Source organism: Pelecanus crispus, chromosome 3, assembly GCF_030463565.1.
Source record: "Pelecanus crispus isolate bPelCri1 chromosome 3, bPelCri1.pri, whole genome shotgun sequence".
NCBI classification, from domain to species: Eukaryota; Metazoa; Chordata; class Aves; order Pelecaniformes; family Pelecanidae; genus Pelecanus; species Pelecanus crispus.
The window spans coordinates 132,536,093-132,558,826 of NC_134645.1; the positions used below are offsets into that span (position 1 = coordinate 132,536,093).

The 22,734-nt window shown below is 41.6% G+C and overlaps 1 protein-coding gene across 1 annotated transcript in view; it reads left to right on the forward strand.

The window, feature by feature from the left end:
• LOC104029298 (dystrobrevin beta) overlaps positions 1-22,734 on the forward strand; it is a 55,411-nt gene that overhangs the window by 20,972 nt on the left and 11,705 nt on the right. Inside the window, exons 5-7 of the mRNA XM_075708416.1 lie at positions 157-311; positions 7,642-7,747; positions 21,400-21,566. Coding sequence (XP_075564531.1) covers positions 157-311; positions 7,642-7,747; positions 21,400-21,566 — 428 coding nt within the window. The remainder of the gene's footprint in view (positions 1-156; positions 312-7,641; positions 7,748-21,399; positions 21,567-22,734) is intronic.

Below are 22,734 nucleotides of genomic sequence, written 5' to 3' on the forward strand. Positions count from 1 at the left end.
TGAATACATTAATTTATACATTTCATCTTGATAGCAAGTGATAAGAAATGTTCAGAATAAAACAAATTTCTTGAGGTTTAAGCAGATTGAAATAATTTTTTTCTTTTCTGTAGCAAGCATGTATTTACCGTAGGGTTTTATGTTATTTTCTTACAGATATTTTCTCTCAAATATCAGATTCAAATGGACTAATGATATTTACCAAGTTTGATCAGTTTTTGAAAGAAGTTCTAAAACTTCCAACAGCCGTGTTTGAGGGGCCTTCTTTTGGATACACGGAGCATTCTGTACGGACCTGTTTCCCACAACAAGTAAGAGCTGGCAAAGCAGGGTTTTGTGTCGCGTGTTAATGCAGTGCTTGCTTCTAAACCCCGCTGGCTGCTTTGGTTGCAGTCTGTATGGGGTTTGGAGGGAGCGGGGGTGGTAATATGCACTGTAAGAGCTAAGCAGTTTTAAGAAAGTCTGAATAATTTAAAATAGTATGTCTAAGTTTGAGGCAATTAAAGGATTTTGCACAATTTTAGTTTGTTCCCCCTCCTTGAAGGGACACTTCTGTTTCCCCATCAGAAGAACAGCAAGCATGACCTATTTCTTTTCTAAAACATGAAACTCAGCATTTTTACTATTTTCCCTTGTTTTTTTTTTTTTTTAAGCTTTCCCATTGTGTTAAGAGTATTAGTTTCAAGAAATCACTTGCTAGTTGCTTGGGTCTGTACAAAACAAATACCTTGTGTACACAGAGTTTATTTTTAGATCAATTTCACTGTTGTGCTTATTGGTATATCTTTTTTTTTTCAAAAATATTTCCATTACATGTAATGTTTAGAGTAGATGTTGTAGTAATGATCTTAAAAGAGCTTTTTAGTTCTTTATACACTTTAGTTGTAATTTAATTGTTCCAAGGATTTGTTTCTAATTTGAGATAATGTAAATAGTATAAATAATCCTTAAATCAACTGTAAGCATGAACCTAGATAATCTTAGGCCTAAAATGAAATGTGTAGACTCTGGTCATGATTATGTTCCAGAAGAAATATTTCTGAAGTATTTAGATTTAGAATTTATAGTCACTTTTGCTAAATTAAAGTTAATTAGCAATTAGTGTATTTGAAATAGAACACACTATGAAACAGCCTTTGATTTAGGAAAAGATGACATCTCCAGCTCATCTCTGAGCTACTGAGGACAGAGGTTTGCTTTAGTAACAGCGTAACTAATAAATAAAAAAATTTTCTGGTTAAAAAAAAAAAAAAAATCTGTTTCAGCTCTGGCTGCAGCATTTGTGGGCCATACTTGTGCCCTCAGACGGGCCACCCTTTCTGTGATGTCAGTGCAAGCTGTTCGTGCGTGCAGGGAAACCGATCCGACCGAACCACATTTCACGCAAGTGGCACCGCTGTGGAATGTCAAACCACAGCCTCCTCTGGAGCTCTGAAAGTCGGGCATCGGAGTCTAAGCTCTGCGTGCTCTTGCCTTTGCCTGCAAAGGCAATGGGGATGGGGGTTTGTTTGGCTCTGAAGCCTACGCTCTGGAAGCCACCATTTTCTCTCTCACCCATGAAGAGAGCCTAGTGCAGCTAGCTAGACCTTGACTGAGATTTCTAAAACGCTTGACGCAAATCTCACCGTGGTAGCCAAGTGAGGTATAATAACCGCTCACTTGCGCGGGGCTTGCCTGCAGCATGTCTTAGCGATCTTTGACTTCGGCTTCTGTGAACAAGAAAGCTAATTCTTCATATTGATTCACTTTTAGAAATTCCTTTGCTTTAAATTATTCAGCAGAACAAAATCACTAGTGTTAGGCCAGATTTGTAGAGGGTGGTAATGTTTTTTTAAATTAATCCAGATATACACTGTACCCCAAGACAATTCTTTCATTTATTTGAAAACATTGAAACAAACAAGTCCTGGGAAGTAAATGCATAGTCTGTCTTAGATTTAATTTCATTTTCCTATGCCTCCCACGTTTGAAAATAAGTTTCCCAGAGGTACTTCTGTGATACTCTCCTGTTACAGGCTATCATTTGGCTGAAATTCTCTCCAGATGGCATTGGTAAAGCTGTGGGGTTTCAGACTTTGGCATTTACATGACAGACGTATAAGCTACATCTGTACTAGTTAACTAAACAGTGCCAGGAGCTGTTCTGTGGCCCTAAGGCCAACTGGAATGGTCTAACCACCTCCATACCATTAAACTCTCTTATTCCCTCAAGCAGGGTGGCTGTATGGAAACTGTTCATTAAAAATGATTCCTAGCTGATATTAACACCTGATCTGGATGCTGGAATCTTTTGGGAGAGTGAGTGGTTAAACCAGGCGCAGGTTTAATAACATGAAAGCGTGCATGATTGAGTTTTAGTGCCAGGAACATTCCCTGGTGTTACTGAAACTACCAAGAGACAAATCCTTCCTGGCCAGCTGTGGTTCCTGGCTATTTGTGGAGGTCCTGGTTCTGGGAGCCACTTCTCTGAGGTGCAAAAGGCTAGTAATCTGCTGCTGTCTGAGTGGTGAGAGGGCAGAAAGGCCAAGTGTCAGTGGTTGTATACGCTCCACAACTCTCTTTCATTTCTTGGGTCACAGATGGAATAATTCAAACTTGTTGCCCATGCAAAATGGAGTTTATTGGGATGCTTTTGGCAAGAGCTGCACTCTTTGTGATGGCTTCCAGATGTATAAAGAGCTTCCAGTAATAATTTACTATTCTAGGTCAAGTGGGGGCTTCCACAGATGTAAGCTATCGTGTCATACTTCTCTTAAGACTTTTGTTCACTTGGCCGCAGTCCATCTATTTGTCCTAGAGATGTTGTATCGCCATGACATTCCCTGCCTTAGAATCTTTCTGTGTTTATGGCACAGCCTGTCCTGTCATTGCAGAGGTGTGTCCGCTTTCCACCTCATTTACAGGGCAGTTTAACTGCAGGCTTTCTACTGAGCTGGGAAGTTTACTTCAGAGACTTGGGAGCCGGGAGCTCGGCTTCCGTAGAGTCAAGCTGCACTTTATTCTGTTGAAACTCAGGAGCACAAACTCTACAAGCAGGCCTAGCTAGGCGTTGATTTGTCCATACGTTACTCACATAAAAACTGCTACAGCATTGGCTGACTTAGGCTTCATGGATGATGGCTGAACTGACTGCGCAAGCTTAACGGTGTCAGAATGATGGTCAGGACGTGCAGTCTTGTTAAAGTGACTAATAAGGATATATTTATTAAGGACGGGATGGTCTTGTGTATAAAGGATGGTGTAAGTGTACTCTGATAGAGTTGCAGTTTAAGCACAAGATGCAGGACAGTTAAAGATACAGGTGGGGTGTGACACACAGCTGCTTAGATCGGTATAACTTGTTTTGACCACTGTAGAGTTAAAAAAAATCACATATCTCTGTGTTGGCTCAGGAGATGTGGTTTTGTGCCAGTATTTTGTGGGGAAATATATGCGTTAACATCTTGTTGGAACAAGCACGTTGGCAGTGTAACAATAAAACTGGCTGAGTTTTTGCTATTGAAGCAAGCCTATGGTATTCTTCTAAATATAAGAATAGCGTTGGTTTAACCTGCCCCTGCACCCACCTGCAAGAAGATCTGAGGCTGCAGAGCTATTAAGACAAGTAGGTATGCTAACAGCAATTGGTAAAACCAATTATTACAACAGGATAGAGAGTAAGCAGGTGATTACAGAAAGTATCTATGCAGAAATGTGTTTGTTCTCCTGGGGAGCATTTGACCCTCATGACTGGTTGTGCCTTCACATTTACTAATTTTCAGTTTATGTTCTTGGAGTTTGGAACCTGCTGGCAGATTATTTGGTTGGTTTTGCATCACAAATGCTGACTGAGTGATGTTTCTGTGGTTGCTCCATGGTTGGGTTCTGAACCCACTAGGAAGTGTTAGACCAGCTACACGAAGGGGCTTTATCTAGCCGCCTCCTCTGACACATTCAGAATTTCCAGGAGGAGGAGACTGCTGTTTGCTTTCCTGTCAACTCAGCCATTACCGAGAATGCCTTTGCCCAGACAGACAAGATGTAGTACTGATAATGCTGCATGATTCTTTTTGGTCAATTGGTTGCAAAATATCCGACCTGCATCGGTGAAAAAAAAAGCAAAAACCCCAAAGTCTGTGTCCCTAATGCCTTCTTGTGAACTACATGGAAGTTGCATCACTCCATACACAGGCTTTGACAACGCATAAGCTTCTCACTGCTTAAAGGGAACCGGGTGGTTTTTCTTTGAGGAACATCCTTGTCTGTAGCAGGAGGAAGCTTTCCTGCTAGGTTTAGGTGGTTCTGCCACTGTGAGTATCGTATATCGCTGTCTAATCATAGAGTCATAGAATCACAGAATGGTTTGGGTGGGAAGGGCCCTTCAGAGCCCACCCAGCCCAACCCCTGCAGTGACAGGGACAGCTTCAACCAGAGCAGGGTGCTCAGAGCCCCGTCCAACCTGGCCTGGGATGTTGCCAGGGATGGGGCATCTCCCACCACTCTGGGCAACCTGTGCCAGCGCCTCACCACCCTCAGCGTAAAAAAAAAAAAAAAAAAAGAGAAGTCTTCCTCGTGTCCAATCTAAACTTACGCTCTTCCAGTTTAAAACCATTCCCCCTTGTCCTGTGGCTGCAGGCCCTGCTCCAAAGCCTGTCCCCACCTTTCCTGCAGCCCCTTCCAGCAGTGCAGGGCTGCAGGAAGGTCTCCCCGCAGCCTTCTCTTCCCCAGGCTGCACAAGCCCAGCTCTCCCAGCCTGGCCTCAGAGCAGAGCTGCTCCAGCCCTCGGACCATTTCTGTGGCCTCCTCTGGCCCCGCTCCAACAGGTCCCTGTCTGTGCGGTGCTGAGGGCCCCCGAGCTGGGCGCAGGGCTCCAGGGGGGGCTGAGCAGAGCGGAGCAGAGGGGCAGAGCCCCCTCCCTCGCCCCGCTGCCCACGCTGCTGGGGATGCAGCCCAGGATGGGCTTGGCTTTCTGGGCTGCCAGCGCACATTGCCGGCTCGTGTCCGGCTTTTCATCCCCCGTTACCCCCAAGTCCTTCTCCGCAGGGCTGCTCTCCATCCCTGCGTCCCCCAGGCTGTATGGATACCGGGGGTTGCCCCGTCCCAGGTGCAGGACCCTGCACTTGGCCTTGTTGAACCTCATGAGGTTCCCACAGGCCCATTCCTCAAGCCTGTCCAGGTTCCTTCTGGGTGGCATCCTGTCCCTCCAGCAATCAACTGCACCACTCAGCTTGGTGTCATCTGCAAACTTGCTGAGGGTGCACTCAATCCCACTGCCTGTTATCGATGATGATTATTTAATAGCATTGGTCCCAGTACAGACCCTTGAGGGACACCACTCATTACTGGTTTCCAGTTGGACATTGAGCCACTGACTGTAACTCTTTGGACACGGCCATCCAGCCAATTCCTTATCCATCTAACAGTCCATCCATCAAACTTGTATCTCTGCAGTTTAGTGGTCAGAATGTTGTGATGGACAGTACCAAAGGCCTTACAGAAGTCCAGTTGCGTGCCATCCATAGCTCTGCTCGTGTCCACTGATGCAGTCACATCGTAGAAGGCCTCTAGAGAAGTCAGGCATGAGTTGCACGTCATGAAGCCGTGTTGGCTGTCTCAAATCACCTCCCTGTCTTCCATATGTTTTGACATGTTTTCCAGGAGGATCTGCTCCATGATCTTAACAGGCATGGAGGTGAGGCTGACTGGTAGTTTCCAGGGTCCTCCTTTTTACACTTTTTAAAAATGGGTGTGATGTCTAATGGATCCTGAGTCTTGTCTCCAGAAAACTTGTCTGTCTGTGAGCGGTATTTATTATGTGGCGTAACCTTTGTACTCTGGTACATGAAACGGTGTGAGAGATGAGGGCCAAGTCAAAACTGGGAACCTTGGAGGCATATTTATATAAAGTTGTATGATACCTATACAAGTAAGCAAGTAGGAAATTGTATTCAGATTTGAAGCATCAATCTGCACATCAATTAGAGATGATGCTGCCGATTAACATCATTAGCACGGCAGTTCCTCGTTACATGAGCAGCCCTTTGTGGTCTCAGACATCGCATACCACGATCAGTTAATTCCCAGTTAAAAAATGTGGTTCTCCTTCTATCAGAAGGCTTGGTTCAGCTTTTCTAGAGTGTTTCATATCCCTACTAAGATGTGCATTTGTTAAAAGATTTTGGATTTTTTCACCCCCAAAGAGAGGAGAAGGCAGGTTGACCTTGTGTTGTTATTAATAGCCCAAAGGATGACTTAGCTTTGAGGCAGAGGGAAGGCTGGGATTGCCAGGCAAGATCCAGGCGTTCAGTTTTTTTCCAGGTAGTGCTCCTGATGTCGTGTCTGGCAAAGGAAATTCTTGGACTCTCTTGTAGCAGCAGTTAACTATTCAGGAAAAGCTTTTCATTTGCTAAGCAGAGAGACTGGAACAAGGACACCTTATAAAAGTTGGAAGAAGTAAGATTAAGTATTTCTTAGAATTTTCCTTAATGGCAACTGGGATAGATAATTATAATTCCATATTATCTCTCCAGAGTAGTTAGCTGCAGAGGTATTAGATGTTTTGTGATTAGTGGCAAATATATACTATTGATGCTTTAAATAAAAAATTCTCTTTAATTAAAAAACAAAACAAAACAAAAACCCAAACAACCCACAACCAGGGGAAAAAAAAAAAAACAAAAACAAAACCACCTCAATTTTTGTCATGATAGTTGCAAGTGAAAGCTACAATTAAGTTCACAGCTCCTAGAAAACCAGGCTGGCTTTTCCTCTAGCTCTGCTTACCCTCCCTGTTGTGGATGCTTTTTGGAGTAACGGTGCCATATGCTAAGGTGAGAAAAAATTGCCGTCTGACCAGCTGCTCTTCTGCCTGTGAGACGTTCTTAAGCATCTAGCTTATTGTATGCAAAAGCCAACATATTCTTTCTTTGTATCCATAATATTCTTAGCTGGTTTTCTTACTAGTTATCTCCATCTGTTTGTATTTGCAGCAGAAATTTTCTCTTGCTCACTTGAATTTGAAACCGTAGAAAATATTACTCTTAACATGCCTGACTTCCTTCTCCTAATGATTTTATTTCAATTTCTTTTTCACTGAGAGTTTTTTAAAAATCTTAGCTGAGTTCTCCCCTTGCCTCTTTTTTTTTTCCTTATTTTGCCTTTAAAAAAAATCATTTACAGTATGGGTCATGTATGGAGATTAGTTGTAATTACTCTTTTTTGTCTGTGTCTACTTTTTTCAGCGTTGTCTGTATGTTTGAAATGCTGTTTTCTACACTGTTAAATAACCTCCGCTCACATTTGTTGTATCCCTCTTCAAAGTAAGAATCTTTAACTGCAGCTTGGGAGCCAATCCTGACTGACTAGTCCTCCATTTCTTGGAGTTTTCTGTTCATCTGTTTATCATTTATTTTTGTATGGTTATATTGTGTCTATACTAATACCTTCCTTGTGGTGTTACTGTTTGCCTAATATAGACTGAAACTCCCTGAGCAAAGAAGTTGTGATTTTTATCTTTTTATAGCATATGAAATATTCCTGGTAGACAGAATTGAGTCACAGAGATATTTTTAAGGCTGAAGTACTTTTTGGTATATAAAATTGAAATTTTTCTTACAATTAAGTTGTATTTCTTTTTTTCTTTTTTTTTTTTTTTTTTTCCAGAAAAAGATCATGCTAAACATGTTTTTAGACACATTGATGGCTGATCCACCTCCTCAGTGCCTTGTGTGGCTGCCTCTCGTGCACAGACTTGCCCATGTTGAAAATGGTAAATGGAATATTTTCTTGTTTGAAACATCTGGTCAGAGCAGGGTTTCTGTTCAACATATGTAAATATGCTGTCCTTTCTCACGTAACGAAGCACTTAATGCTTTCATCATTCCCACTGTAACAGTCTTAGCCCAGACTTTTGTTGGAGTGAAAAGTGTTCTACGCTTCTGGGATGAAGACTGATTCTTTATGAATTCATCAGCAACAGTGCAAAACAAGATTAGTTTTAGAGTTCCAGCATCACTGGTAGTGGAAGATGAAAAAACAAGCAGCAGAAAAATGATATTATCTAAATGTTCATGTTTATTCTGAAACTTCTAAAAAAAACTTCACTTGAACTATGCTTTAACATACGCTTTCAAGTGCTAACTCCCGAAGATTTTGGTACCCGTTCAAATGTCTGTCTTGAGTAGCAGTTGAGCGCATGAGTCACTTCAGTGCTCACTATGGGAGGTAAATGCTGAGCTCTTCTCACTTCCAGACCTTTTCTTAGCTAAAATTTCCAGGGTTTATTGCCTATGGAAAGTATTTAAGGAGCAATAAGGGATGGAAAAGTGAAGATTAACAGTGAGAAAGAGTGATGAAAGACTCATCTGGCTGAGAGGGCTTTATGGAGTTCAGGGAAGCAAAAAGGTTTCCTGCAGAAGGTTGTGCAAGTGTATCGAAACTATTTGTTGGTTTTAGTGGCCCAAAAGGTGGTGTGTTTAATCTATTGTACAGTTGCACACAGTGTATGTGTATGATGTTTTGTATGTGAATTCTAGGGAAAAAAAAAACCAAACCCTTTTTTTTCTTCACCCATAAACTAAACTTCATCTTTCGTTTCCTTCCCCACAGTAGAATCATGTTATCATTCTTCAAAACCCCGGCCCTACTAGTTGTTACCTCTTCTTCCGCTTAATGCATTTATAGTCATTTCAAGGTGTATGGACTTCTTCCGTTTAAGACACAGGTAGATAAGCTCTAGACGCTTGGTTTTGCCTAGTTGTTTACCGGCACAGCTTGGCAGTCTGTCTCTAGCTAAGTTTTCATGATTTATATTCCATTCTCTGTTTCTTGACATTTATGCCTGTGACATGGTTAAGTACCGCTGTGGTTTTGATATGCTGGGGTTTGGCATTTTTTTCATTGTCTTCTCTTGATCTTCTTGCAAAGTATATCTGGTTGTGAATTTAATCTGCATTTGTTCAGCACTTGAACAAGATTGGAGCTGCGATGCTCAGTGGGCCTTTTCTTTATTGCAACAGAAGAGAAGGTGAATTTCCCAATTGCTCTATATGTTTACAGGCATTTCCTGACAGCTGTGTGTCTCATTAAAAAAAAGTGATTTTTAAAAGAATTTTGAGGGGAGCAATTTCATGGAGACAAATCATACGGGAAAATTGACGAAAAAGTGGGGAGGCTGATCTCATTAAAATATCAGGTAAACTACAGTACTGCAGTGTCTTTCCCATCCTTATGTAAGAGATTGCACTAACAGAAGGGCAGCAGCGACTTTTTGCTTTCTTCTTCTTCCTCTATCCTCTTATCCTTACAGACTCATACTTCAAGAAAAGCACTCGGGGTGGAATAAATACGGTAAGGAAACAGGCAGTAAAAATGCTTACATCAATTACAGGTCAGGATAGAATTGTACAGAGCTTCATAGGCAAGGGTAAAATGTTTAAACATCATGTTTGGACAGAAGTGAAATGGTGAAAAGATCTGGGGATAATCCATAGTCTGATCTTTTTCTTTTTTTTTCCTGCTTGAAAGTACCTGGAGGAAATTACTGGATACCCAGATACATCCTTATAGATTAGTGCATGCATTCCTATATTATCTGACAGCTTCTGTTGCCCTCGTGGGATATGGCTGCTCTAGAATGCGCAGATCGCAATCTAACCGTCTTCATTGGGAGCAGTTGCGTAAGTGCCCCTTTTTCTGACGCTTTCTTCCAGGCAGCCAGAGATTCTCCCCATTCATCTGTTCTGCCAACCCATCTCCAGATTTAATCCCATGTTACACGTAGGAGTCTTGTTACACATAGGTTTAGCATTCAGATAACTTGATAGGATAACTTGTAATGTTTGTGGCATTAAAATTATGTTTCTAATTCTTATCAGCCTCTTCTACAGCTCCCTCCCAAGCTGCTTGCTGAATTATGTTACCATGAATAATTCATGCCAGTGTTCTTGCCCTCTAAGCTACTATGATTTTTTTTTCCTCAGAAACTTTTTATTCTGTTGCAAGTGGTATTTTTGCTCCAGAGTCAGGCAGCAGTTCCTCTGCTTAAAAGCGTTGATGAGAAATCATTGCAGCTGGTGTACAGAGGTATGTGGCAAGCCACAGCAGGCTTAGCAGGTAGGGGAGATCAAGTCTGAATTACGTCCCTACAGTAAAAGAAGTTAAGGGAGGCTTGGTGTTGGGGGCCTGACTATGGGAAGGTAAAAATAGCAAATCTGAAGGATAGAGACAGGAGAAGGAATGAGTTTGGGATTACAGGGACATGTGGTAGGGAAAGAAATGTTGAGAGAAGACACAGCTCTGGTTACAGATGTGCCCGCTAAGGAAAAAGCAAGCCAGAAGCTTTTCTAGTTTAAAGTCTGGCACAGGACATATTCAAGAGTTCATTGTTGCTATGGATCTGGATTGAATATCTCCTATTAAGTGGTCATTTTCAAGGTTTAAAAGGCAGAAGATGGAAGACGTGAAGCTTGTGCTGACAATGGCTACTGCTGTGGATTCTGTGACTGACTAAATATGAAGTTACTTTGTAAGGGTTGTGTAAGTTTTAATATCTGTATATATTAAAAACCCATAAATTTTGTTGAAATAAATGCTTGTAGGAGGTTACAGGAATGCCTGTCTCCATTCAATTGAAAACTTTTCCAGAACGTAGGCAAAGCCATGAAAGAAACGGAGATCAATGCTGATTTAAAACAGGATCATTTTTTATTTGGGTATGGTGGTATGTTGTACTAATGCCTTCAGCTGGCTCCTTGTCAGCCTTACAAGCCAGCCAAAACCAATCCTCTGATTTAGAAGAAAGAGTTGGCCACAAAGTTTCTCTAGTCTTGATCCATTACTTGATAATGGGCTACTGCCCCAGGTATGTACTTCTTTGAGACATTGCCTCTGCTTCTGATCCTGACCAGTCATTCGGTGCTGTGTGTAGGACTGCCGTGTTCCAGCACTGGCACGGTGGCAACTTCAGCACTGGATAGGGTAGGAATTGGCATCATCTCCCTGTAGTGATCTTGGAGCCGACATCTGAGGCATTAGGTTCCCAGACAAAATACTGGAGTTGTTTCATAGTGCTCCACAATTATTTAAAGGGCTTAAGTTTCAGACATAGATTTGGGCCCTTAATGAATTTGATACAGTCAGTTTTTAAATTTTAAGCTACAGCTGGCACTTATGTGTCAGCACTGTGCAATTTCTTAGCGACAGGTTCTCACATCCAGTGTAAACTAAAATCGGCAGCAGTCACGATAGGGAGACTAACTCTGATATCCACCCAGATGCTGGCGCTTGCTTTACTAGGGTTGCTACTCCAGGTCTCTCTAGCCGATGAACCTCTGTTATGTCGTGATGTGATACTAGAACTTGTGAGAACTGTGAAACCTTTCCACCTTTACTAGTGGAAATTGTAAAGGCAGATCCTTTAGGTTCAGAGGCAAAACTTGGGCAAAAGGACAGCTCGTGATAACCTCCCTGCTTAAGGTAAACGTCACTCTCTAGTCTTCCACAGGGCTCTTTTTTTTTTTTTTTACTGCAGATGCTTTACTAGAGGTACTGAACTGTTTCTTCAGAACAGATTTGCAGGGCTGTAAGTTGGGTATTCTGACGTGTATCAGATGATTCCCCAAGTGCAGATTCATGAGAATGTGAGGTCTTAAAAATAATTTTGCCTGCCTCTTTCCTCATGAGCCTCACGAAGTTCTACACTGGGAAGTGCAAAGTCCAGCACCTGGGAAGGAATAACCCCATGCACCAGTGCACACTGGGACTGACTGGCTGAAAACAATTTGGCAGAAAAGGACCTGGGGGTCCTGGTGGACGCCAAGTTAAACATCGGCCAGCAATGCCGTCTTGAAGCAAAAAAGGCCACCAGTGTCCTGGGCTGCATGGCTCGCAGGTCGAGGGAGATGTTTCCTGCCCTCTGTTCAGCACTGGTGAGAGCAAATCTGGAATGTTGCGTCTAGTGCTGGGCTCTCCAGCACAAGGGAGATGTGCACTTACTGGAGCGAGTCCAGCAAAGGGCCGCAAAGGTGATGAGGGGACTGCAGCACGTGTGCTACGAGGATAGGCTGGGCGAGGTGGGACTGCGTAGCCTCGAGAGGAGAAGGCTCGGGGACCTTCTCAATGTGTGCGAATAATCGGTGGGAAGCAGCAAAGAAGATACAGCGGCAGTCTTCCCAGCGGCACCCAGTGGCAGGACAAGAGGCAATGGGCACAAATGGAAATACAGGAAATTCTGTTTAAATGTAAAAAGAATTTTTTTTTTTTTTTTTATTGTGGGGGTGCTCAAACTCTGCATCAGGTTGCGGAGTCTCCATCCTTGGAGATGCTCAGAACCCGACCGCACAATGGCCTGAGCAGCCTGCTCTGGATGACCGTGCTTTGAGCAGGTCTCCAGAGGTCCCTTCCAGCCTCAGCTCTTCCGTGGTTTTGTGATTCTAGGTATGATTGCAATGAACATCCCATGAAATCATTCCCTGAAGTTCTCCTCTTCCACCACTAGTCTGTAAACAATGTTCGTCTGATAAAATGGGCTCAGTCCGTACAGTTCCATCCGTTAAGTTTGTGTCTTTGCTACTACTATCTTGAACACGTTTCCTTGTACTATTTAGTCGTAGTCTTGTTCTGGAGTCAGTTGTTGATTTCCACTGCGAGTTAGTTTTCTCTGGATTGCACCTTGTCAGAGTGTAGTGCTTTTGTTCCCTAACCTTTCCTCCCAGCCAGATGTTTGTCTCCTTCACAGCTTGTAAATATTCTCATTAATTACTCCGGCAATCACTGCTGAGTTACTTCAGAGGCACTTGAACGCCTTAGTTGACACCTTTAAAAAAAATATAATAATAATGCTGCAATTTCCTTGGTTGTCTTTTCAACTCTGATATAAGCAAAAGGCAATTAAGCTCTGAACTGAGCTTGTTTTATTGGAGAAATAACATTTCAAGGTAAAAAATAACAGATCTTCTTTCTCAAGGCATCAAATAAACTCCATGGATTGCTCGTATTAATCTAAACAAATAGGCCAGCACGTTATTTTTGAAAGCCATCATCTCAATTTGCATGCTAATATGCAGCGTAATAACAGTGTGCTTTTGTGCAGGCATTCTAATCTGTTTAGTTATGCTTTTGTAGAAATAGGAGCCTTTGTAAATGCAAGTGGAAGAAGTCTTCAGGCTATGTTGTGGGGTTTTTTCCTTCTCCCATTTATAACAAGGAATAGAATAGAAAAGAATATCTAGCTTTTAAAATTGCCACGACTCTTATCTTAAGCTTATATTAACATTTGTAGAAATGCTTTGCTAGCTCGTACACTCTCTGGGGTAAGGATTGCATCTTACCTGAAATGCAACAATCTAAAAAAACCAAATGTGTGTGGTAGGGAGAATGCGGTTCCTGTTTAGGAGCTTCCAATGAAAAAAACGTTCATAACTTTTTTTTTTTTAACCTTATCAGGTCGTTCTTCAGTCAGGTATTATAACTCAAGCTTTGCCCGCCTTCTGTGACAAATAAATCTTTAACTTTCCCAGAAGATCAGAATAATTTCAATACTTTCTGAATGGGGTTGAGAATTTCTGCCTTTCCTAAAATGACAAAATTTGTGTTTAGCAGCTGCTAAGCAGCCTTAGCAGGGGTAAATCTTTTACGTTTCACAAGGAAAGATAGAGCCTCGCAGTGGGATTCATTTTCGACTTTCTTTTGAAAAAAGGAAAAAAAGGAAAAAAAAAAGCTAAAAAAAATCCACAGAACTGCGGTGATGAAAAAGCCAAAACCCAAAAATGGCATCACATTTCTTGAAAGGAGGAAGGCCATTTCCTAGGAAGACGTGCCAGGGATGCTGGTGTTTTGGCAGGGATGCTGAAGTGTACGGACCATCTTTAAACTGCCCTGGAAGGACGTTGTTCCCCGCGCGGGAGGGCGCGCTCGGCTGCTGCAGAGCCCCGCCGCCCCTCGGGGCTCTCTGTCCCATCCCGCCCCCCTCCTCGCCCCGGCCGGCCGGTGCCCGAGCAGTGTGTTCAGTGGCTGGGTGTGTGCTGTTGCCACTTCTCTGCCTTTCCCGAAGCACAGGGGAAACTTCCTTTCCAGAAGCGGAATTGCCTTATTTTCACATTTTTCTTTCTTTCTGTGCTTCCCCAGGTTTCTGTGAATTCTAGCTTCCATTAAGAATTGTAATGTAAGTTTACAGACACACTCAGAGTTATTTCAGAATTACCCTGACGGTGGTAAAGGAGTTCCAGTGACAGCAACTCATGCTTTCCATTCAGTCTGTCCTTCGCTGCTCCGAATGTATCGCTGACATCCATCGAGAAACTAGTGTCTCTTTTTTCCTTATTGTGATTTGGGCGCAATGTTTTTATGAATACTCGAGCCAAAATTTTTTTCAGTTTTTGCTTTAGAGGATCTGGATGTTTTCATGGGGTCTGCACTGTCCTTGGGTTGTCAGTAGGTTAAAAAAAAAAAAAAAAAAGGCTTAATAAGAAAAATGTAGCATTAAAATCTTCTGTACCAGCAATAGTTGTAAGTTGTTGTTAAGGAAGACTCTTCTGATTGCGAACTCTCGTCCTTAAAGACCAGTTGTAAACTCTTTAGGTTCTCCAGCTGATTGCTTTAAAGAAAGGAAAAGGAAGCTGCAAAGTGCTGGAGATGTTATAATTAGGAAGACCGATACCCCTCTAAGAGGCACAGCGTCACTTGGACGTGCGAGTGGTAACAAATTTCTGGAAGCACGTTTCAAAAAGAAGCCTCCGCAAAGGTATTTCAGTCTGTGCAGCCCTGGTATGTTAATTCCTGTCTGTGATAATCTGGGTAGCGTAAGCTAATCGTTCTGGGGCGCATTTTTGCAGAGTACAGGAAGGTGTTAAGCTCAGCAGAGTCTTTGCGCAACTTCGGCTGGGTCTTGCGATACGCTTGTGTTTTTCCATGCCCTGGTTAGAGCCATCATCTGACTTGGCACCTTGGAGTGTGTCCCCGTGGTAGCATTCTGTGAGTTTTTAAGCCCGTCATTTCTTTTCTCGATAAAAATTCTGCAGCGCACTTCGGCCTTTTCTGTTTCGCTGGTCCCTAAGCTGTCCAGCGGAACGTAGATCATTTGAAAAGGTTCTTCTATGCAGGCTGCTGTATAGCACGGGCCAGGTCGCTTCTGCTCATCATAGCCTGCTGATGCCGGGGGAGGAGTCCGTCAGATCCACGTGGTCCGCAGATCACAGGTTCTAAAGCAGCGTTCCACTGCAACGAGTGGAGCAGAATGTGATTAGTCCTAGAGATTAGGTTTTGCTTAGCGATTTGGCAGCAGAATGCAGGACCAGCGAGTATTTGGGTGTATTCACAACTGTTAATTTACACCAAGGAGGTCAGCTTGCTGCTTTGCTCAATAGGAAGGTATCGATTCCTGCTCCAACATGCCACCTCAGCAGGCCTCTATTCATTGATTTTAGCTAATTGATTAGTCTCCCAAAAGAGTTCTTGTCCTGCTCATTTGAATACTTTCCGTGGAAAAATCTGAAAGTCAGAGTTGAAACCTGGAGCTTGGCATGTACGTTATATACTAGACATGATTTCTGGGGTAAAATTACATACAGCTTTATAAGGAATGCAGGATTTGGAGTATTTGGCTTTTAGTGGTATGTATTGCTCAATTAAGCAGATGAGTGCATTTTTAGCTCCTAGCTAACAGCATCGTTTGTATTTTACATTGGAGTAATAGAATTTAGAAGTTATGGATGCTGGCCTGTGTCCACCAGGACAAAACAAAATCTTGTAGCGGTATGTCTGTTTACAGATGCCGTTATTAGTACCACATGTAAAAGAATACTGTAATAAAAGTTTGTATTTATAGTCATGGCAAGTTCTTCAAAGCATTTCTCTGCCGACATTAATTCTGTCTTAGCCAGAGTTTTGAACAGCGGGGTTTTTCCAGGTCTTCCTTGAAACATTTTTATGTGAAAAATGTTGAATTATTGAATCTTCATCATGCTTCAGCTTTCTACTTTTATTATCTCCTCTTTGATTTCTTTTCTTGCATTTTGCAGCTGTCATATTTTCATTTTCCTTTAACTGCTAGTTTTTTAATGTCTTTGGGAATTTCCCCTACACAATTTAATAAAGGTTCTGTTCTCTTCCCCTACTTATTTCTATCTACATTTTGTTATTGATACCATTCTTCCTATGGAAATACACTGTCACATGTAGGCAATGTGGATATGCTTCTCAGTTCCAGACCGGTCTCTGGTCATTCAGTCCTGCATCTCTCTTACCTCTCTCATGTACCTTTAAAATTAGGGTACTTTGAAACAAACATATGGATCCCAAATATGGATCCACAATTTTCCTCTAAAACTCTTCTTCATTATATCATTTATATCGTATTTTGGAAGCCCTAATCATATGCCTCCATGGGAAAGGCATTGTTCAGACAGAGCGAAGACTGGTTTTTTGGCATCAGCAGCCAAAATATAAGATAAAATATGAACACATGGAACCAGGGCAGTATATGGAGATTTCAAGACAAGGAGGAATATCGGATTTGGGGTTTGCAACTCAAAAAATTGGTGGTGGAATAATGATACCTACATTTGTGTGGGAAACAGTAATAAGGGATTTTGACCGGAACGGCTTCTGTGGAATTGTGAGAGGCAGAGGGATTTCTTAAGATCAGAACTGAAGGAGAGGGACATCAGACAGTAAGCGTGCATTCAGTAAGCTTAGAGACAAAAGGAACTTGGAGTTAGAGAAGAAAATATGGTCAAATTTTTTTGTCTTTGGAATCTGAAAACCTAAATCATTTGTATATTTTGATGTTGGAGAGCAAGGGGAACAGACCCAAGAAAATAATAATAAAGAAGGAATGGCTGTGAGGAGTCTGAGGTAAATCACAGCACAAGATCTTTGAATAAATGAGGTGTTTGTAGAAGAAAGCAAATGAGGAGTATCTGTGTGATAGAGGGAGGAAGAAGAGGAAAAGGAGAAAGGACACAGCACATTCTTCCAGTTTTCATTTGGAAGAATTTCCAAGCTTTGATGGGTGAGGTTAGTTTTGCGATGAGATTTCTTTCGAGGACACTGCAATGCAGGAGCCCGAGCAGAGTTAGTGCTCAGTTAGTGGGGTGGATCAGATGGGATGGGAGGTTGAAGGACGCATCCCACAGGGGCAGAACACTTGCGAGGGAATTGAAATACAGTGACAGTCACTGACTGTATCAGTTGAAAAAAAGAAGGGAAAGCAAAAACTTGCTGAATATAGATATACAGATTGGGAGTCAGAAAAAGGAGGAAAAGCCAGACATGAGAATTGGGTTCATGGTCCAGTCTCTCTAGCTGCTTCCCTCTCCTGCCCTTCTGCACCTTCCGCAGGGAGCTGGTCCGCTGGCAGGAGCGAAGGGAGGAAGGAGCAGGTTGTCTCTCTCAAGAAAGATCCAGTAGGAAGTTTGAGTCTGGAGTACTGGCAGCCAGAAAAGGGAATGACTGAAGACTTGGATGCAGTGAAAGGTGGCAAGAAGCTTAAAACTCCCACTCCCATATGTGGCAGGGAGCTTTGGGTAACGGGACACCTTCAAAAGAGAAGGTGTCAACAACAAAAAACAGTTCAGATCGTGGAGGCAGAGAAATTGAAGCATGAGCATTTTGATTAGAACGAGTATTTCAGAGGCAGAAAAGGAAGAGTAGGAAGGAGAGAGGAAAAATGGATCGGGACATGAGGTGAACTCTTACAGTCCATAGGCAGGAGGGGCCATGGTGGTTCAAGTGTGACTTGGAGTTGGGCATGTCAATAATGTGAAAAACATTTTCAATTGACCGCTTCATGGCAACTTCAGTCCAGTTGCATTTCTGCAGGTGGGAGCATGGAAAGCGATCTGAACAGGAGAGAAGAGAAATAGTTTGCAACACCATATTTTATGGCATTCAAAAATGCACAAAACAATGGGAAAAGAGTAATATCTACATTTGATCATGGCATACCACCTTGCCAGTAAGCCAGGAAGGGGCAGACAGCAGGTTGGTACTGGGAGGAAGCATCCTTTTCCACTTCATTTATTTGTTTCCCATCCATAGCTAAACTTTGTCACTTTCAAAAAAAAAACAAAACAAAAACCCACAAAAAAAACCCTAAACAAAAACCCCAAACAAACCAAAAAGTGCACCTCTTTGGTTTCTACCTTGATGGCCAGATACCTTGTCCATGATCTAATAATCTCTGATAATTGTTCCAATCTTCTCTTTACCAATCATTTTTAGAGCATGCTTTTTGCAGTACATTGAGTGCTGTCACCGTTATTATTTTGCCTCATGTATTATTTTATCAGAATGTTGTTATTGCTTTCCTAAATCAAGCACATCAATTTCAAGTTTTTGATTCTTTGGTTCAGGACTGTGTAGTACTTCCGTCCCCTTTTTATCAATGGTAATCTCTTCTAAATGCATAGAGTCAGAGAAGATAAGAGACATTTTTGAAAAGGTGGGGAAGAAGAGACAAGATCAAGGGGTACGCAGAGGTGGACAGAACATGCTGCGATCGGCCGATACCAGTATATCGGCTTTCATTACGGTAGTGACCTAATGCTGTAGCTTAGCAGGAGACAGCAACCCTGCCACAAGCAGAAAGGATATTGCGGGAGACAGATATTTGGGAACCTGTGACTTGATCTGCCTCTCTTTCCAAAGGCAGACTTGAATGTATGCAAACATTCTTGAAAGATTTGCCTCGCTGCTGCTTAAAATCCTCTATCAAAAAGTTTCGACACCTCCTTGGACTTGAAGCTGGGGCGAGGTCACTGTTTAAGTATTCTTAGGGTGAGAAAGTTTTTTCCTAATGTTCTAGCATGAGTTTTTTCTTATTGCAGTTTAAACCCTTAAGTACCTGGCTTTTGGCCACTGGCTCTGGAGAATGTATTGCTATTTTTGTAAGTACCTCTTGCATGTTTGATGATACCTTCTCACAGTCTATTCCTAGCTAAGATGTCTACTAGATATTGTTCAGACAATTCTACTGCTTTCTCCTGTACATAGAATTAACTCGCATCTTCCTTGAAATGTGATGCCCCAAATCAGACATGTTTATGAAAAATATTGACCGGTGCGTGACCTGGGATAAAGCCCTTTGCTCTTTAGATCTTTCCATTTCGACAATTAACTGCTCTCTGGTCTTTTTCCAGGGAGATTCACATCCAAGTTACATTCCTTTCATCTATTGTGTATTTCCCCTGTCATGAGAATATCGTGGAAGACCAATTTTGTAAGAATTACTGAAGTAAAGTGAAAAATTGATGGCATTTGCCCGTTTCCTATTTTCAAGGTCAATTGTTCTGTCACAGGAAGACATTAGGTTGGTTTGGCAAATGTTGTCCATGGCTCATTTCTCTGTTGTTCTTCAGGTGCTTACAGTACTTTGCTTTATTATTTGTTCCAGCATGTATTCTACAAGTTAAAATAACATGAGAAGTCAGTAGTTACATACGTATAATTTCACACCCTTTTAAGGATTATCATTACAATTCTTGTAATGACCCTTTTAAATCCCCTGCTACCTTTCTCTCGTTCCATTTTTCTGACTTTCTCTCTGAATATTTGAGTTATTCTTTTAACCCTGATTAATAATTTGTCCCAGTTTTTGCTTCTGTAGGCTTCCTTTTGAATTTTAGGTTATTGAGGAGCTCTTAAAAAATTAAAAGCCATGTTGGTCTTTTACTACAGTCTGCTCTTTTCTCTGCACTGAGGTCGTTTGCTAGTTTCTTTAGCATAATTTCTTTAACAAACTGTCAGTTCTTCTAACTCAGTTTTTCTGTTGAATTGTTTCTTCATGTAGCTTACCTACTAATTCTCATGAGTTTACTGAGATGTGCTGCATTGAAGTCATGTTCTCTCTCCTCTGCGTCCTAAAATTCACAAAATTACTCTGTTGGCATGTTGACTTAAGGTCGCTTGTCATCTTTTTCAACCAGTTCTTTTCTACTCTTTGATACAAATCTAGAAGTCTTTCTTTTCATTGCCTTCTCTACCTTTTCCATTTAAAAAAAAAAAAAAGTCACCAGTCCATTCCTACTGGGTATTTGTATATTGAACACCTACCACGATCAGGTCCTTTGCTTTATACAGTGTTGCTACATGCCGCAATAAAGCGTCATCCTCCTGATGGTCTTGGCTTCATTATCCGCGGCATTCCTGACCAGGTCAATGCTCAAGTTGTCTTTGCTTTAATTGTTACCCATGTGTTTCAACTGTTTTGGCACATGCATCCACTCTTCAGGTGTCAGGCACTTCTGCACTGTTTAACTGGCCAAACCTTCCCGTAGAAGCTGTTTCTCTCAACGTTGACTTCATTGCCCTGTGCAGTATTGCACCAAGTCTCAGTTAGAACAGCTAAGTCATAATTTTTATCATAGATCAAAACTTCAGACTCTTTCTAATTATTTCTCTTGCATCTTGTGGTAGTTTATAATAGGCATATCTAAGAATTTCAGCTGACTGGCCAGTGAGCTGCTCTTTTTTCCTGTGGCCTTCTCCATAGCGCAGTTATTTATACCTGTCTGTAATTACTTATGCTCTAGACCCACAGCAATGCTAGCCCATTTGCTCCTGTAATTCACCTTCACCTTCATCCTTCCGTTCTGTTTCCTCTGCCTCACCTTTTACAATGCATTTGACATAGCAAGATAGCTCCTTTACCTCATTCTCACATTCCTCTTTCATTTATTCTGAAGACGTCTCTCTTAAATGGAGCAAGTCTGTGATTGTTTGTTTATGGGTAGAAAAACAGGGAAGAAGCATTTGGGTTTTTTTAGCCTGCTTCTGATGGTGACTCTGCATGTCACGCCTAATTTAATTTTCCAGTTCTCGAGATGTTAAGATTTAGAGGTACGTTGGGGATTTCTTCAGTTTAAGCTACAGAGGTACAAGAGGCAGCTCACGGTCGGGGAAGAGCAAGGGAAGTTCCTCGGTGAGAGGTGATTGAGCGCAGAAGCCCGTTGCAGTCGTCTGAATTTGCCTCTTCTGTGAAAAGCTCTCTCAGCTGGCTCTAGGGCACAGTGATCACCTTGGGCAGAAATTAACCTTTGTGAATATAGCCTTTGTGCTTTCCCTGTCCACTCGTGTATGTGTTCAGTGGTGTTGGATTTTCATGGAGACTTCTGGGTCTGAGTCAATCTGAGGAGGGAGAAATCTGAAGAAGAAATATTGAACTTGTCAGACGGAACTGCTATGTTATCATCAACTTAAATTTACAGTTAATCTTACTGAAATTACTGGCTCTGCAGTCAAAACCCATGACCTGCCCAGAAAAACAAGTTGGTTTAGTGGTTAAGAACCTGGGGGCGGGTTGTGGAAGCTCCAATGAAATTTGATGGTCAAGGTTTTCCTAAAGTTCGCTTATTACTTTTCTTTTTTTTTTCTTTTTTTTTTTTTTTCCCTTTTGTTTTCCCCTCTTTCCCCATCTCCACCAAGTCTTCCATCCCGTGGAATGTTCGTATTGCCGGTGTGAGAGCATGATGGGTTTCCGGTACCGATGCCAGCAGTGCCACAACTACCAGCTCTGTCAAAACTGTTTTTGGCGTGGCCATGCAAATGGTCCTCATAGCAACCAGCATCAGATGAAGGAGCATTCCTCTTGGGTAACTCACCTTTGTTTGTCGTGCTGAAACAGCCACCTCTGTACTAATTTATTGTGAAAGTTAAAGTTTTTATAGTAGAACTGCACAGTAGGACTTTTAAAGGTTTTCAAATAGCAAAAGTGTATAAATAGGTAAACTGTACTGGTTTTATTACAAGTGATATTGTTAATTTATTGATGGTTGTCACTGTATTCAGTGCTGTTTAAAGCACGCAAGACAGCACCGTTCTTCTCAAGGCCTGAACACGTGTGTTTTCTTCCCCTCTTCACATCAGACCTACTTTTCTTATATTTTCCTGTCTTCTAGCTTAAAAAGACTTAAAGGTTGCAGTATCTTTCCTCCCCAGAAAGGTAAACTGGTTAGCACAAATGCTGTGCTTATCCAAGTGGCATCTTTAAAGACAGTATTTCTTTAAAAGAAAAATTCAGTATTTCCATTGTCTGACAATTGTAAATATGTGCATTGAAAATTCTTAACTAAAAAACCTTAAAGAAATTATATGAGAAATAACATTCAGTTAGATGACTGTATGATAATCACATCTCAAGAAATAATAGGCAATTTTAGATTGTCTATTAAAAACATTAAAAACCTATTTTATGGCAAAAGATTAAGCCCAACCTTTTTACTTATTCAAAGAGAAATTCAAATGATGATTGGATTATAATTAGTAATTATCTTCATGAGGAAGAGTCATTATAGTATTACTGTTTAATTTAGAAAATTGGGGCTTAATACCATCCAGCAGTTGGAAGGCAAAGATAGGAAAATTCGGACTCAAGTATTGTCCTTCTTTTAACTATGTGGGTAGTAAACTTCTGGAATGTCTAATCTGAACTAGATTATTATCCCCTTAAGTATATATAAATCCAGTCTGCATTTTTTTAATACAAAGACGTATCTAACTAGTAGCTCTAACTCTAATGCCGATTTTTCCTTCTGAAGTCTGAGCGGTGTTTGCAGCGAGTCAGTCAGATGGCCTGTGCCCCGTTCTGGCGCTAGGACCTGTGAATCTGTCGTCCCACTTTGTTTCAGTATTAACTTTTGAGACATTTGACTCTTACTAGGCTGCACAGAATAAGTTGATTTTAAGATATAACGTGAATTGGAGGAGTGGGAAGTGACATAAATGGCGGAGGAGGATATTCAGACTGTCGCTCTCCTGGTA